The sequence below is a fragment of the Astyanax mexicanus genome, chromosome 14 (genome assembly GCF_023375975.1).
Source record: "Astyanax mexicanus isolate ESR-SI-001 chromosome 14, AstMex3_surface, whole genome shotgun sequence".
NCBI classification, from domain to species: domain Eukaryota; kingdom Metazoa; phylum Chordata; class Actinopteri; order Characiformes; family Acestrorhamphidae; genus Astyanax; species Astyanax mexicanus.
In genome coordinates, this window is record NC_064421.1 from 17,692,045 (window position 1) to 17,710,087 (window position 18,043).

At 38.9% G+C, this 18,043-nt stretch overlaps 2 protein-coding genes across 2 annotated transcripts; both read left to right on the top strand.

Annotated features, from left to right (window-relative positions):
* Positions 1-1,145: 1,145 nt before the first annotated feature.
* Positions 1,146-10,051, top strand: foxo3a (forkhead box O3A). The gene is made up of 2 exons (XM_007251985.4): positions 1,146-2,800; positions 6,944-10,051. Exons 1-2 carry the CDS (start codon positions 2,183-2,185, stop codon positions 8,264-8,266), a joined length of 1,941 nt encoding a protein of 646 aa, XP_007252047.2. The 5' UTR covers positions 1,146-2,182; the 3' UTR covers positions 8,267-10,051.
* A 3,873-nt stretch (positions 10,052-13,924) lies between these two features.
* Positions 13,925-17,878, top strand: LOC125781057 (putative uncharacterized protein C6orf183). Its single transcript, XM_049463970.1, has 10 exons — positions 13,925-14,225; positions 14,324-14,396; positions 14,561-14,671; positions 15,526-15,639; positions 15,736-15,930; positions 16,039-16,123; positions 16,282-16,433; positions 16,540-16,692; positions 17,002-17,103; positions 17,595-17,878. Exons 1-10 carry the CDS (start codon positions 14,086-14,088, stop codon positions 17,781-17,783), a joined length of 1,314 nt encoding a protein of 437 aa, XP_049319927.1. The 5' UTR covers positions 13,925-14,085; the 3' UTR covers positions 17,784-17,878.
* The last annotated feature ends 165 nt before the right edge of the window (positions 17,879-18,043 follow it).

Here is an 18,043-nt window from a genome sequence, read left to right on the forward strand (position 1 = left end):
TAAATATTGTATGTTAAATAAATTACATGTCTCTATAAAATATGTGCACTATTTGTCATGTGACTGCAACACAGACAACCATAGAAGTTTATTCTGTGTACTGCTTATATCAATGGACACATTTGGAGCATTGTTCTTAGAGTGAACGTGGTACTGGCTTTGTCATACCCTCTGACTTATGAATTGTCTCCACACAGTGGACCTTTTAACTTAATTAATTTCTATATGCTTGTTTTTCAACCACTCTAAATTCATAAGAATACAAGGCTGTTGTACCTTGTATTATATTAAGACTTATATTTATAAATGTCCTGGTTTTTTTTTTTATTGGTTGCGTTGTATTGGGCTGAAACCCTCTTTGTGGCTTCAGCTTCAATAGGTGGAACTAAACTACTGTTTACTTACTGTAAAGATACTCACTACATTCCAAAACCCAGGTTGCAGTCAAGCTAGGGGTGGAACCTGGTAGGACACTTCTGTCCTAGATCACTTCTAGCCTATTTGTCACATAAAATATAAAACTAACTGCTCTAAAGCATTTATTTCCTGTCTTATTCAAGGTGCTGATAATAATTAAAAAACTTTAGAGCATTTATTTGCAGAAAATGAGAATTGGCTGAAAAAACAAAAAGATTTTTAGAGTTTTAAGAGTTCAGAAATTAATATTTGGTGAAATAACCCTGGTTTTACACACTGCTTTTTGATAACTTTATGCCATTCCTGGTGCAAAAATTCACAAAGTTTAGCTTGGTTTGATGGTTTGTGATCTTTGTATTGATTATATTTCAGAGGTTTTCAATTTGGTAAAATCAATGAAACTCATCATTTTTAAGTGGTCTCTTGTTTTTTCCAGAGTATGATTGGAAATGAGAACAGCACTAAAAGTAGAACCCTGGTGTGATAATTAGGCATGGATAAAATGGCACAATATTTCAGGGTATTCAGGGATATTTAAATTTAGCACACCTCTACTTTTGACACCTTTGGAAAGCACGCTGAATGGACTATAACTGTGATGAGCTGGATTGTTTACATTTCCCCTCATATATATGGACCCCCTGTAAGGCGCACTTCCAGACGTGGACTCCAGGGGGCAGGACTTTCTGCATCCAGCGCCAACACACCCCCCGCCCCCCTCCCGTCTTGTTGCTGCGGAAGACTCGGCAGCAGCGCATTAACCAGGCATTTTTAGTTGCATCGGATCGCCCAGGATGAGGGCAGCGGAGGCTTGCTGGACTCGGACCCGCGCTTATGGAGGCGCGCTTGGGGGGAGGGCGAGCGGTGGAGACGCCGCTTAGCAGTGCTGGCGGCGGGCGGACGGCGGAGCGAGGGGTGGTGAAGAGGCGGAGGAGGATGATGATGGCTTGATGATTCGCCGCTTGGAAGACTCCTGCAGCCACCATGAATTCGCCCCCGCTCTGTGGGCGCTGGGAAGCTGCTCGCTATTCATTCCGCCTGCGCGAGTAGTAGCTAGTTATGCTAGCGAGCTGGGAGAAGACTGGGGAAATATTAGTTAGTTAGGTTAGTTAGTTAACGCTAGCTATCAAAGATGGCAGCTACGTTTGGAGATAATGTTACCAGCGCGCTTCTGGCTTTGCTGGGAGAGTCCGAGTCCGGGGCGCATATGTGCCGCCGTTGCTCTTGCAGTGCAGCAGCAAAAGCAGCCAGACAGAGGAGCTAGCTAGCTAATGATAGTTAGGTAGGTTAGCTGAACGTTGAGCAACAGCAGCACCGCCAGATCAGCCTGGTCAGTTCTCTGTCTCTCGGAGCGGTTTCTATTCGCATTCAGCTGCTTTAAATACATGGAGCTAGCTAGTTCCAGAATGAGAGAAGGCAGACATAACTGGCGCTTGGCTGCACACGTGGAGAGGGAGGGAGCGAATGAATGAGCGTAAGAGGGGAAGGAGGGAGTAGAAGAGTAAAACATCCAGCTAACTAACGTTAACTAGATCATTCTTTAGAAAACAAAACAAAAACAGTGAGCACCAAGTCTCCGAGGAGCACGTTTGATTTTTATTATAATATATTTTTTATTTAAACTCTTTAACTAGGGCTTTTTCAAACCAGCTCAGAAAAAAAACAGTTTCCAGAGGAATCTCTCTCCATGAATGGACAGCGAGGCGACCCTGCTGTGGCTGCAGATTGACGCACACAAAAAGCGCTCAGAAAGGCTGGAGGAAACATGGCAGAGGCGTGCTGCGGCTTGGTGGTAAAGCCTGAAGCCGAGGACGTGGATATAGACCCGGACTTCGAGCCTCAGAAGAGGCCGCGCTCCTGCACCTGGCCGCTGCCTCGACCCGATTCCAGCTCGGGCAAAGCAGAGCCCAGCGAGGCGGACATCATCCCGGAGGAAGAGGACGATGAAGGGGCTCCGGACAGCAGCTGTGTGGTGGGCAGCGATAGCTTGCACGCAGGGGACATTCCAGGCTACCCACAGGGTACAGAGCTAAAAGGCAGCAGTGCTGCTGTTGCTATTCCTGCACTATTAAAGGGTAATAATGACAGTGCTGCTGCTGCTTCCACTGAAAACAAAGCCTCTCACGGCTCTCCTGTTAGTGTCCAGCCTCTGGCCCCTGCAGGCAGCGACTCCAGCCTCAGCAGTCTTGGGCCCCAGCAGCCCAGAAAATCGTCTGCCCGCAGAAATGCGTGGGGCAACTACTCTTATGCAGATCTCATAACTCAAGCCATAGAGAGCTCGCCCGAGAAGAGACTGACTCTGGCCCAGATTTATGACTGGATGGTCAGATCTGTGCCATACTTCAAGGACAAAGGTGACAGCAACAGCTCTGCGGGGTGGAAGGTATGTCCACTGCACATTAGACCTTTAAAGCGACTCATCTAGCTATATGTCTGTCACATCATCTATAATAATTACAACGTATTGCAAATGCACACCTTCTATTTATCCAAAGTGGTTCATTGTTTTTGATTATTGCCTTTATCAAAGAAACATTACCAGCTAATAAACTCATATAAAGGGTTGTTTCTATTACTGTGCTGCTGCTACTGCTTCTTTACTGCCATTGACATTTGTAATTAGCTAACATGATAATTGTATTAATATGAATGCACACAACATAAATGTTTAACATTTTGAGTTCAGATATTGTTACATATATCATTATTTGATATTACCACTATTGCTACTTCTACTGTTACAGTGCCATATACAATTATTGCTACTGTAGGGGAGGCATCAAAGAATTAAAATCATAAAGAAGAACATGTACTAACAGGGTTGTGGAGCTTGCAGATTAACTGGGTGATGTCAGGGATACGCCATAGGGCGTTTTAGTAATGCCAGATAAATAGAGCAAGGTTGCAAATGATAACCCCTCCACCCCCTCCACCTCCCATTTCATTTGTTCAGACCAGCATACATCTATCTAACCCCAGCATATGGGAGAGGTAAGCTTAGAGGCAGATGCAGCAAAAGCTCCCTGCAGAATTGTGTGCTGTTATTAAGCAAAAGAGCCATGATCTGCACAAAAGAAAGCATGTCTTAAACAAGGGGTTTGACTCATTTCTTCGTTAGTTTGGCCTTTTAGAATAAACAAAAGGAAAACACTGTAGAGATTTGTCAGCTAAAGACAGTTACAGATGCATTTGTAAATAAATATGGATGAATCAGTTTAACCTTTGGCACAGAAAACCCATTAGGTGCAAGTGCAAACTCCTGCATGAATGCAGACGTCCATGCATAGCATATCCGTCCTTATTCAGTTTTGTACTATATGTTATATGTAATAATAATATAGCAGTTTACCCTTAGATAACTGTGATGCATGCCTTTTTCCTTTAGGTACATGATTGTGCAGAGGGCTTTTACTGTACTTGGTTCTGTCATTCTTGTTTGACTTTAGGGATTAGCCTGGCCGGGAAAACCATTTATCCAACATGGAATCTAGTCTAATGAATGGTCGTGGCTTGGCTGGATTTGAATTAGAGGCAAACATTTGGAAAGCTGTTTACAATCCTGCAGCTTTAAAGGCAGAAAAAAGGGGATATCACGTCTGTCACTACTGTCAGTGACAACTGGGCATGATCTACATCAAATAACAAGTTACAACTTAGGGAGAAATATATATGAACAAACAATGTGTTTAGTCCTGTAATGTAAAGGAACTGTGAACGTTCACTAGTGACTGTAGAGTAGTGTGGCCTGGAGTCAAGGCAGCATACATCATCTGCATGCTTTTGCATCTGCCCGCATCCAAGAGAGGGAGAGGGAAAGAAAAGCCATGAGGATTTTATAGATGCAAGCTCTGTGATTGGCTGTTCGGACCCCACCTTCACTTCCTATTGGCTGCTGCCTTCAGCATAGGAATCAATCAGCTGACTGGAAACTATGTAGGTCAGTGTGTAGCAAAATGTGAGGAGCTTGGTGTTTGACTCTGAGATAGAGCTTTGTGTAAACTGGCGGCGCTCCAGTCCTCTTCTGAGTAGTGCTTTGCTGAAAAGGGACAGCAGCATGGTTTAGGGAGGATGGGGGAGGGACGAGCTAGAGATTTCAGCCCATTATTAGAGAAATTTTATTTATAGCTAGTGGATGGTTATGAATAGAAAGAAAGGAAAGGCAGTGCCACGATATTTACAGATATTTACAAACAGGACATTTCAACAAATTATTTTTTGTTATTCTTTAATGATTTTTTTTTATTATTACTAAAATGTAAATGTTGCACTAAGGTGTGTGTCTGTCTGTCTGTCTGTCTGTCTGTCTGTCTGTCTGTGTGTGTGATGTAAAAATGAAAAATTTAGGGAAAATATGTTTGCAATTTAAATAATAAATGTGCAGATGCAGTTTCGACACGAAAAACATTTGGATCATTATGGCTGTGGTTTAATAAATGCATTTCCTCCTTAATATAGTTATTTTAAGCAATAGACAAACAAAAGAGATTCTTTATTTAATATTCAACATACATTAGTAAACATGTAAAGTCATATCAAATGTATTTAAATATCAGATTTATATTGTATAGTGCTTTTTTGAACTGATGTCATACTGGGAGCTTTACAGAAATCTACTGTGATGGTGGCAAGGAAAACAACAATAATGACAGCAATGATTATCATTGATGGTAATAATAATAGCAACAATCCAGTGTAGTCAGTGATTAAGTGTGGGCATTTAGTTCAAGACAGGTAGCAGTAGCTGATGTACGAGGTGGGTAGCAGCCTGACAGTCAAAGTTCTATTAAAGCCAAGCTAAATAGGTTGGCAGTCGTTAACTCAGAAAAAGATATGAAGAAAAAAATAGATAACCGATTAACTAAACGGAGAGAGCCTATCTATTATAAAATATATATTTTTTATGAATTTGGCTGATAAAATATAGAAGAAAGAAAATCATAAAGGCCTAATGTATGTAACTATAAAGATGGCTGTTTTCCTTCTGTTTCTGTTAAGTTTGATGGAATATTGACTAAAGCTTAAAAGGGTATAGCAGAGACAGTGTTTAGGATAAGGTCATTCATGAAGGAAGATGCCATTTAAGGGAAAATCTTCATTTAACCTGTACAGCTATCCACATCAAACAGAGTAAGAAAAAAAATAGAAAAATAAGGGACTTTTTAAAATTGGAGAAATATGTGACTATTCAAAATCAGTCGTGTGTTCTTAAGAAAATAAATGATTATGTATTATACAACAGTTACAGTCATTTTGTGTTTCATGTAGTACTATCAGTATTTGATGAAAAAATGTCTATCACAGTCCAATATCCAGCATGAATGTCATTCAGCCAGTAAACAAACCAGTGGATGCAGATTAGTTGTTAAGTCCAATCAATATTGTTGGCCTAAGCTAAGTAAAACAGGAAAACTGCTTACGCATGTTAAGAATGAGATGTGAGGTGTTCTATCTGAAAGTAGAAAGTTCTCTGTGGATTAAATCCAGTAATTGGCTTGAAGCAAAGGCTTTAGTTGTCACCAGGATAGCCCATTCACTCTTTGAGAAGCACGGGCAAGATAATCCAAGAGACGTTGCCGAATTTTGATAGTCCCAGTTGTTGTAAAATAGGATCAAATTAATTAAAGGCTAAACACAAAGTGTATGGAACTGATTACTTCCTGGATGATATGGCAATAAAATTTACTTTGTTGTTAGAACATTAGTGTGTTAAATATATTAGAATTATAGCAATAGTAAACATATAAAATTAGTAATATTGTTTGTTTAATAAGAATATGTCACAATAAATGTGAATTTCACTTGAACAACACTTTAGCACGACAAGAGGTGATCTGGGGCACCATATAACCATCAACAGTCTTTAAAGAAGACCTGCGTCTAGGTTGAAGGTGCTTCCTTTAAAACCGTCCACCCAAACGACTATGTGTGTGCTATGACTGTTTTGTGGAAAGGAAACCAACATCACAACATCCTTATCCATATCCAGTTATAAAGCTCCTGTAATGCAGATGCATCTGGTGCTTGTGAGAATTTTTGTTTTGCTTTTTTTCTAGGTCTTAGACTAACGTCTTTTTCCCTGACAGAACCCTGTGGGTCTTCTTCACCAGATTTTCATAACCAAGTTCCCCCTCCACAAGTGTTAAAAGTACATGTTATATGGTTATATGGTAGAAGTTATATGGTAAGCCATAACGCTCATCTTTTTGCATTGTATTTGAAAGTAATTAATTAGTAATTAAAAACATAAAACGCCCAATTCTGGGTAAAACAGTATTTGCGTACAATTCTGTTCTGAAAATATCTGTTTAAAATAATCACATATATTGATTGCAAAATCTGAGCAGATTTTAAAGGCGGCCTCTAATGAAAAATTTTATTTGTCCTGCAAAAGTTAAACTTATTGTGAACCTCGGTGTTGTCTCTTCACTAATAAGAAACATCTTTTCACCATCTTCATGTATTATTTTGGCAGTTTGCAAAGCAATACGCAAAATTATATTATCATCTGTTCTTTACTGTTTTACAGAATTCCATCCGACATAACTTGTCACTCCACAGTCGGTTTGTAAGGGTCCAAAATGAAGGGACAGGAAAGAGCTCATGGTGGATGGTCAACCCAGATGGTGGAAAAGGGGGCAAAGTTCCGCGCCGGCGTGCTGTTTCCATGGACAATAGCAACAAGCTTATCAAGAGTGCTCGTGGCCGTGCCGCAAAGAAAAAAGCTGCTCTCCAGGCTGCTCAGGATGGGAGCTCTGAGAGTTCCTCCAGCCTCTCCAAATGGACTGGCAGTCCCACTTCACGCAGCAGCGATGAGCTTGACACCTGGACAGACTTCCGCTCCCGCACTAACTCCAATGCCAGCACCATCAGTGGCCGACTGTCTCCTATTTTAGCCAACCTAGAGGTGGACGAGTGTCCTGATGATGACTCGCCCCTCTCCCCCATGCTATACTCCAGTCCCAGCAGCATGTCTCCTTCCACTGGCCTAACGGAGCTTCCCCGGCTAGCAGGTACCATGAATCTTAATGATGGCCTCTCAGACAACCTAATGGATGACTTGCTGGACAACATTAGTCTGACAGCTTCGCAGTCTCCAGGCCAAGATGATGGTGCCAGCTTACAAGGAAGCCCTGTGTTTACCTTCAACTGCTCTGGCAGCAGTCTTGGGGTTCCCTCCGGCAGCTACGGTCCCAACTCCATGTTCAGCACATCATCCGTTACAGGCCTTCGCCAGTCGCCCATGCAAACAATCCAGGAGAACAAGCAAGCTATGTTTCACTTCAGTAAGCAGAGTCTCCAAGATCTGCTCAGCACTGAGCCACACAGCCCCAGCGATGTCCTGCTAACCCAGTCTGACCCGTTGATGTCACAAGCCAGTGCCTCCATCTCCTCTCAGAGCTCCCGCCGCAGTGCCCTACAAGCTGGGCCTGGAGGGCAAGCTGGGCTCAAGAAGTCCTCCCTGTCTGGATGGAGAGTGAACGGAGTCTTGGGGTCAACATGTGAGTCAGACTACCAAAGCTTGATCAAACAACATCTCCAACAGTCTCCGTCCAGGAGCACATCTATGCAGCTCAGCTCTTCTGATTCCTTGTTGTCAGGTCTCAATGGCATTGTGCCCTGCGTTCAGTCAACATCTCAGGACAGATTCTCCACTGACCTAGATCTCGAAGTCTTTAGTGGGAGCCTGGATTGCGACATGGACACCATCATTCGCAATGACCTGATGGATGCAGACGGCTTGGAGTTCAGCTTCGATTCTCATCTCATTTCCAGTCAAAATGCGAACCTGAATTCAGGGAGTCTCTCGAGTACCAAACAAACCTCTTCCCAAAGCTGGGTACCAGGGTGACCAGCTAAGCACCTGGAATGTAGTTAAGGGCAGAACAAAGCTTTAAACAGTCTCCTGTCCTTTCAAACTCTGTCCTTTGCATAGGACCTGTAAAGTATGCTGTATAATTGCTATTTAAAAAGCTACTGGAATGAGTTCAGTTCAATATACTTATCTACACCGTTGATATTGTGATGGATTTGTGGCCATATGTTGTGAATTGTCATGATCTCGATGTGAATATGATGCACAAACTAATGGAGTGTGTACAGTTTAGACATATAGACGTGTTTGCAGTTTGACTTGTCCATCACAGGACAATGTCTAAAGGGACTTAAGAAAGGAAAGACTGTACTGCAGCTGAACAGTTCTCTAAAGGTTCCTGTTTAATAAATACATTAAAACCCTGTTTTGTTCCTTAGCCGACTCTATACATAACTAGGCCTAGAGAAGTTTACTGTTAGTTTTAAAATATTATTTGTAGCTGTAGTTTAGGAGTTATTTGACTTTCTGATCATCACCTTGATAGAAACACTTGTTATCTGCCAAACTGGTCATTATTTCTTAGATTGATGGCCTGTTTACAACATAAGCTCCAGAGAATGTTGTTGTCTTCAACATTAATTATTTTGTTCAGCCTTTGTTCTCATTTGTAAACCAGAAAAAGGGAAGACAATGTGTGTGTGTGATGTATCCCTGACTCAATCCACAAAACAGTGAAATGAGCTATTTAATGTGATGAATAATCTTTTTTTCCTTATTCTGGTGCACTGCATTAATGTTCTTTTAAACAGTCACAAAGGTGCATTTTTATTCAACTCAGTACTTGATCCTGTGCATTTTTCCATCACCTCTAGCCTGACCTCATCTAAAAGACTGATCATTTAAAAGTAGTTTTTGTGATGTATGTTGAAATGCTTAGCATATTTATTCCAGAGGTTAGAAGTATACAAATACAGGTAAGATTTTAAAAACACTAATGGAATGCCACTACAACAATTTTGTACAGCTGAGAAACCACCATTTATAAGCTTCTAAGGCTGCAAAGGCACACTTCAGCTTTTTATTTGTACATATCAGCACACTGGTTGGTGCATTTAAAAAGAGCATCATTTCTGCTCTGATGGCAATATGCAGCAAGTATCTTCAGTTCACACACCTGTTTTAGTATTACAGACAAGTTAGGGTGTGTACATGCACTGTATTTTACACAGGTTGTTGAACTTACAAAACAAACATATTAGTTCACCAACACTGAGGCTACTGTTTCTGTTTAGTTGCAGTAGTTCCATTCAGGGACCCCAGTCACTTGTTAACATCACAAGTTCGCAGTTGTTTCGTTATCATGTTTGAATGTATATTTGTTCCATTCTGTTTCAGACCCAAACCCCCAGTATGGTCACATGCACTGAAACACAATTTTTTCATGAGCTGTGTTGAGTTAGGGTGGCATTTACATTGTTTACATTGTTCCACTGTGCTATTAAAACCATACAAAGTATTGTAAGTTGCTCACCAGAACTTTGCATATTTATTTTAAACGTTTTTATTTATAGCCCTTTGGAAAATGTCCCATCTTTATTTTGTGTTTTAATACATCAGTAGGAAATTCAGACAAATGCAGGGTAGAAAACTGAACAATTACCTGTACCATACACCTGATATGCCATGACTTGCTGTATTGAACCTATTTATCTAATAGTTACACTTGAGTGTTTGCTAAAATATCCCTGTGCATTACAATTTTGAATAAGTTAGGTAGTACAAGATATGGTGCATGTAAATAAAGCTTTGTACAGCACTATACTTATTCTGGGTCCTTGTTGTCTTTCAGTAATAATGGTCCATTTTCATGTGTGTGGGTGCAGGATCTGTAATCTATAATTTTAACCCACTTTGGATGTTTTTTTTCTGTTCATTGCATTTATAAATTGATGCATTTTAGGCCCTCCCTATATTAAGTGCTGGCTACCTGTGATGGTCCATTCAGAGAAAGTTTTTTTTGTATTTTGTTGTGCAGAGTTTGTACTATTTAGGTGTATTTTGGAGATGTACTGTATGTCGTGGGAAGGCTAATTAGTAGACAGATTTAAAGCCGAATGTTGCATCACTTTGGAGAATAAACACCTGGATCTCACAATTAGGACTGTATTTGTGAAGGGGTCAATATTAAAGATATAAACAGATTTCACAAATGATTGTCAGTTAAGTTAAACTATATGTAAAAATATTGATGGCATAAATAGTCACCCTCATCAAGGTAAAATTAAGAAAATGCCTATGTGCTATGTGTGCAAAGGTTTAATCATTCTGACACATGTGGACACTGTAATTTTACTTCATTACTCATTGCAAAACTGCTTAACCTCATTTAGGTCTGATCTTCTGAGATTTGCAGACACAGTTTGGGCTCATTGAGAATAGTCAATCATCATTGAATACTGTTGCTGACTATTTATAATATCTACTTCCAGCATAATGTCAGAAAGCAAAAGTCAAATCAAGCTGTATGCAGAAATGTGACAATAACTCCATTGTTCTTCAGTGGCTTTTCCAGTCACCAGACCTGAATTCAGTAGAACACTAGTGAAACAGAAGATTTGCAGCATGAAAATGCAAATGAAAAATCTACAGGAATTGCTTGGTACAATCGTGCAAATATAGACTACAATCTCAAAGGGACGTTTATGAAATATTTTGGACGCCATTCTACACCAGCTTAGAGTTGACACAAGGCAGGTTTGTTCCATGAAATAATTCTATTGGCACCCAGATTGTGATTCATCACAAAAAGGTCTGTATTTCAGTCATTGTGTTGTTGCTGCTGGATGCCTAAATTTCCTTCGGGATAAATAAAGTATCTATCTATGTATCTATGTATCTATCTATCTATACTTTCTTCAATTCTGGTCTGTGCCCACTGCATCCTCAGCTTTTGGTGCTTGGCTGACAGGTGATTTACCTTCAGAGCCCATCTGCCTCGTTTCACCTGTTGACCATTCTGAGCTGCTGACCTGTATTTCTATATGATGCAATATATTACAAAAAGTTATGTTCGCATATGTACGCAGGCTGGCTTTACATGGAATGCCCTGATGTGTGTTAGAAAGGTCTTATCACATCACATAAAGGTCATTATGGCCCTTTTTAATATGTGGCTGTCTTCCAGCCATTGGTATTGTGTGGAAATGTGAAAGTTTGCATTAGAACAGTACAGAGTGTGCTCAATCAGCTTATTAAAGGCTTTTAACCATGATGAAGGCTTTGGCTGCCAAACATCTACATAATGGTATCTGATCTTGCTGGCTAAGCCTATCTGTAGATAATGCAAACTGGAATGCTTAATTGAAACCAAAGTCTATGCTCTCTAAAAAAAACGAATTAAAACTATGCTGGGCAGTTGGCACTGGCATTTTGAGTCACTCGGATTGCACATTAAATATTAGGTATTAACTTCCAGCCAAAGTGGACACAAAAGAATGAAGAGTATTTGGAGAATGTCTTTTATTGTGGTCAGCATACACAAATAATACTGTGGCTGACTTCTGCATAGTCAGCACATGCCTGTACTGTACTATATTAGGCCTATCATTTTACTTTGGCTCTAACTTTGACCTTTATTATCATTTTTTTTTTCAAACACTGGTTTAGGGTGTAGGGAATACTGCCATGTTTAGTTCAGTACATTGTGATGTGATCTTGCTGTCCCATTGCTCTGGCACAAGCCTGTATATGATCTGCTTTGATCATTCTTCTGTGATTATAATAGATCCCACGTAGTGTACATCATTATTTATGCATGTCTTGAGAATCAGTAGTAGCTTTAGATGCTGCATATGTCAGATTTGTCTGCACAGACATCACTAGAACAGTGCATGATGTAGATTCCGTTTTCATTATATGTGTAGAATATCTGTCTATTTACATGTATATGTTGCAAACATAACATTTGTGGATGGGCAGCAGACAGTCGCATTCCCTTTATTTGAATGGAAATTCATTCACAGCATCTTACAATGCATGTATGGGTTTGAAATTTCCTGTAGAGAAGAAAATGATGAGTGTCCCCACCCCCAGTCACAATAGATGTAAAGTGTGCCATATGTCCTTGTGCAGTCATTGGTGGGCACCTTGGTGATGATTTCTCATTGGATATAGGCTACCTTTGCTGGGAACCAATCATTTCTGCTGTATCCAAGTGAATTTGGGATGCTGAGCTATTTAAAACCATACTGGGGAAAAGTGAAAAGAATATCGTACATTTTATTTAAAAGCTTTTACACTGTGTGCATTTTTGCAGCAACAATCAAGAAAAATTATATTTATAGCATGATTTTTCAATGTATGATAAGCTTCTGGGCAACGATTACTCAAAAAAATATATGATCACATTATTATTATATATATTATATATATATATATTATGTTATGTAATATATTTTTCTTAGAAAAATAAAACAAAAATCAAAGTGAAGAGTATGGTTAGAATTAATTATAAATTATTTATTTCTCATTTTTAATAAACCTTACATTGACATCTGCATTTACTAAATGCTATAATGATTATACAATTGTCCTTTCTTGTGCTATATATAAAAAAACATTATATTTATTAATTTATAAGGCTGCACCACACATACCCTACTGACCCAGATTTTAGACTCCTAACCTTCTGTCAGCTGTAGATCCTTAAATAGCCTACCATTCTTTAAATATTAATAAGAAATGACTAGGGAAATGCATTTTCTGTGATAGAAATGTATTTGTTTTGAATCTATTGGGCCGTAGAGTGTTTTTTGTTCCATGTTTCTGTCTCGTGAACTGGGAAATAGACCTACCTGTAGCAAATGGAAATGTAATTTTTGTTATTTTATTCAGGTTTATAATAAGGCGACCTTGCCCTCACGGATTAGCATCCGGAGCTAACCAAGCACACAAACACATTTAGCTTCGTTACCTATACGAGTGAGAGAGAGAGAGGGGGCCGCGACAAGGTCTCCCACAGCTCGGCCAATGCTGAGGATGAAATGGAGAGCACTATCACATCCACAGCTTTACTCTTAAATCTCCTTTTTTTAATCTATGACGTGGACAGGACTGATAAAAGTGGGGGTGGTGCGCCCTCTTCAGTCAAAAAAACATTATAGCAAACAACCCTGGATAAAAGGTAAATAAATAAATACATTCCTTGTTTTTATAAACTCCTAACTCAGTGTTTTACGTTTTTCAGGAAAAACACGCAAAACATATGAAAAAATGTTGTTTTGGCCATTTTAAAAATTAGCAATGGTTTAAGAGTATAGTTTATCATACAGTCGAGCAGAACCAACCAGAACCAATCCTAATTCTACATTTTAAAGATATTTATTGAAAAGATAGACATGTCTAGCTAGCTTTAATGTCCAAAAAGTGCAGACTTAAAAAAAAAGAATTATTCAAATAAATAATATATAATAAATATAAAATAAGAAAAAAATACACCTCATTGTATTGGATGTTCATATGACATGTAACATTATAGATATATAAGTAAGTAAGTAAGTAAGTAAATAAAAATTACTATGCCGTAGAAGGTTAATAATGTTACTGTTTTGTGTCACCATGTTAGTTGTTGTGTTACCCTGGGCAGCATGGCCTTACCCTGTAGTAGGCTTTACACAGTATAATCTCCAAGTCTCCATGACCACAGTGGCACAACACTGGGCCTCCTCTCTGAATAGGAGGCCTGCTGAATAGAAGGAACTCAAGCTGACCAGACACTTTGAAATGCTTGTTTGAGATACATTAGCTACATTGCTGTGCAGACATAGCCTACAGAAAGCTGCTCTCTTGAGGCAGACATGGTCAAAGCCAGAACATACAAACTCTCCTCCTCAGTGAAGGTGGAGCAGCTTGAGGCTGAACTCTCTTTACAGCTGCAGGCGTTGAGGACTGAAATTGAAAACAATGAAACACATGGATTATTCACAAAATCTTACAGGTGAGATAATTAGCTAAAATGCACCCCAAAACATAGCTAGTACTGTACAAGGAATGCGGTGTAATCCAATGTTGTATTTATTACACCTTTACTTCCAGCTCTGTCCACATTCCCAAGGATGTGTCTTATTTTCGCACAGAGAGGCAGCAAGTTCTCCAGAAAGGACTGAAGGTAAGTTTACTTAAACAATACATTCAGCTGAATTATAATAATATAAATAAATAATAATGCACATGTGTAGATGTTATATCTTCACGTTATATGTTTGTCTATTTTTGTTCTTTGAAAAGTTATGAAAGTCCAGTCTGGATGTGTAACCTGAGCATTGACTGTAGGTTGCAGGGGTGAAACCTGTAGTGTCCCAAGCTGGGGTAATTCAGAAGGAGCTGGAGAGCTGCCTGGGCCAAGAGTACACACCTGAGAGCTTACCACTCTTACTGCACCAGGTAGAATTTAGTTGAGATGTTTGTGTCTTTTTTTTTTTTTTTTTTTTTTTTTTTTTACTTTTACTTTACTTAGTTCTTAGATTTATCTGAAACTTTTTATTGATACCTATATTTTAATTTGTCATTGTTTCTAGTATTTTGTTTTTTTATCTTATAATGTGCTATGTACAGCACTTTGTTGCAGCTGTTGTTGTTTTTAAAGTGCTCTATAAATAAAGTTGAGTTGAGTTGAGTTGAGTTGGTACTGAATAAAGTATGGAAATAAATTAGAGTGATAAATAAGTTGTGCATGTGTGAGCAAATCTTTATTACACAACTTGAACTTGTGAGAATGAAGTTGACATTTTAATGGCGGTTTGCGTTGTGATTACTAAAAGTAAGGATTTGGATTTCAGGATGGATTAAGATATGTTTAGAAAAATATGTTATATAATTAAGTGTGCAAAATAAATTCCAGAGGAAGGATTTTAGAAAGCATTTTTAGATCATTTTTTACACCAAAATACCAAACTAATAATAATAATAATTACTAATAAATAATAATATATTATAGAATCTTGAATAGTTTATATTTTTTCAGTTAATTCCACAGGTAACAGAATGTCAGTGGCATTTAAGATTGTGTGTTTGTGCAAAGTGTCTTGTTTTCCTGAACGAAAAGTCCAAGCAAAACACAATTTAGTGTTTGTGATGTGTATGAGTATGTAAGTATGTACTTAATAAAATGTACCACTGACTAGAAATAGGTACGTTTGGTTAAGAAATTAATGTCAATCTTCTGCACTTGAAGTCTTAAAAGTTGGTAAAGAGATCGGTCTAATTTCACAGGTTGCTCACTTTAACATATTTATCAGTTCTTTACAGATCGAACATATCAGCTTGCCCAGTTTAAATACCAGCTTATGTTGAGGTGGAAGAGATTTTGTCGCCATTCTATTATCTTGGAGCAGTTGTATCCTCAGTACAAGGTAATCCAGAGGCTTTAACGTCCTGTATAGTATTACTACTGGTAATTTGGCATGCACTGTTGCTATCATTTACTTAATTCTGCCTGTTCTCTCTAGGACCACATGACTCACTTGACAAAGGAGTTTGAGGATGCTAAGCACAGAGCTCATAGGCTCGCTGTATCCAGAGAAAGGGTTCTCACAGGCACTGGGAACCCCATCAATGTGGTCATGCCAGAAGATGTGGTCATCTATTTGCAGTGGCTTATATGCCACCTACACTCAGTTAAGACCATTCACTGTTTCCTGCATGTAAGTGTGTGCTATGGACTGTGTGGACAAAAACATTTCTGCCAGATGAGCTATATAACAGTTTATAGGAGGTTATGTTGAAAGTTTGATTCTGACCTGTACCTGTAGGTACTTCATTATCTTCCCATGTGTGAGAGAAGAGAGGAAGATAAGAGCAGTTTTCCAAACTTCAGCTCACCTGCTGAATTTTCAGGTTAAGTACATTTTAGGAATCAAAAGTCCTGTGCATATATTACCTTTAAACTGCATTCTAAACAGACGTTTCTAGGTGGCATCAATGCAACAGGTAGAACAGTCTTCGGTACTATGCCAATGGTTTGTCCCAACATTGTTCTCTCATTATCTTTCCAGGCATGTTTGGATCCCCATTAAAAGTACCTTTACACGCTGTAAAATTAGACGGATTCCGAGCTCAACTCAAACACCTACTCTCACATTACAAGATTCAGTACAATACAGAGTCCATCAAGACTTCTGCTGATCACTTCGAACTCTTTAGCATGGTACTGTCATACTTAACATCACATTACAATATGTTATAGAAGGCAACTAACAACCATTTAAATGGACAGTAGTATAAAAGTCGTTCATTATTGTCCTTTTCCTTAGGTCAAAAATGAGTTCAAGGCCATCTTCCAAAGTCAAAATGTGATGAGTACCTTTCTACAGTATGAAAGCACAGAGGCTGTAGACACAAAGTGGGGAAGGAGAAGTCCAAACATGGCTCTCAGGAAGGAATGCAACTGGATTCCCCATATTCGGGTGCGTATGGCCCTGTAGAATCTCAGCATGTAAATCCTACCCACATAGAACTCTTGTAGGTCCACTGAGCACAAAGAGGAGACCAATCAGGACACGCTTTCACACAATTTTACTACTTCTGTCACTCTCTTAATTATACAATGTCCTGATTTCCAGAATATTGTACAGTATATGATATGTGGTCATCAATATCCTGGAGAATTCTGTGAGTCGCAAGAGTAGCGGGATGTTTGTGACATAGACGTGAGCAGGTATTGCTTAAATTATCAGGGATCACTGTCTCTTTATGTTTTTTTTAATTCTGAAAAGGTGAAACCAAAGAGAGACCCCTGGCAACAGAAACAAATGTTCAGACTGAAAGAAATGAGATGTGTGGACGAATTTCTTCAGATGCACTCCAGATCCTGTGAGGTATATAAGTAACCTGAGTTTTAGATGTAGTGTTGTGAATACCAAATATTATGGGATAGCATTATATTAATTAATCCTGTTGTGTTACCCTAGCCATCAAGCAGTAGCTTGAGAATGCCCACATCTGTATAAGCTGTATAGGCCAGCATGCTCATGGCAAGTCAGTGTAAATTATCAGAGCTTGAACCAGGTAATAGAGGGTGCCAGATTGATGGGACATTCATTTCTGATGATTCTGATGAACATTTCTTAAACCACAATATCATGTGTTTACCAGGAGTATGTTACAGAAAGCATTAACACTCGCAGTGGACAGACAGCACAATGAATGGTAATGATTGTGACTAGTATCTTCTGGCTAAAACTGTCTGTGCAAACAGACAAGCATCACTGGCAGAAATCACATCTACAATCATTGCAGGAGGTCCCACAAATTCAGCATTATTTCGGTTCTTTGCTTGTGAATGTGCCTTGTTTTGTCTCTGTTAAAGGTTTCAGATCTCCTGAGAGTCGGTGAAATCTTGATGCAGCATGCAGCTTTTGTCTGTGAGCCAAAGTCCATGGAGTCTTTATCTGTGACCTCAAAGCCCACTGCAATGTCTGATTCCTTGAATATTTGGAGAAGTATCTATAACATCCCACATCTTTCTCAGGCATGGGACTGTTTGAATTCTAGATGAAAGTAGTGTGGTTGGTTGGTTTTGGTTTATCCAACAAATAAAACAAAACATGTATTTACATATATTAGCCATTTTTCATTTTTGGGAGAAATTTGAATTCATTTTATATGACAACTTTTCTACATTCAAAAACTAAAACATGCTTTATTTACACTTACATTTTTTAATTCATGAATGTATTTATGAAAAAAAAAACTTACAGCAAAGAAAATAACTAAGAAATGCTATATATATATTTTTTTTTTCGTTATAGATATTTA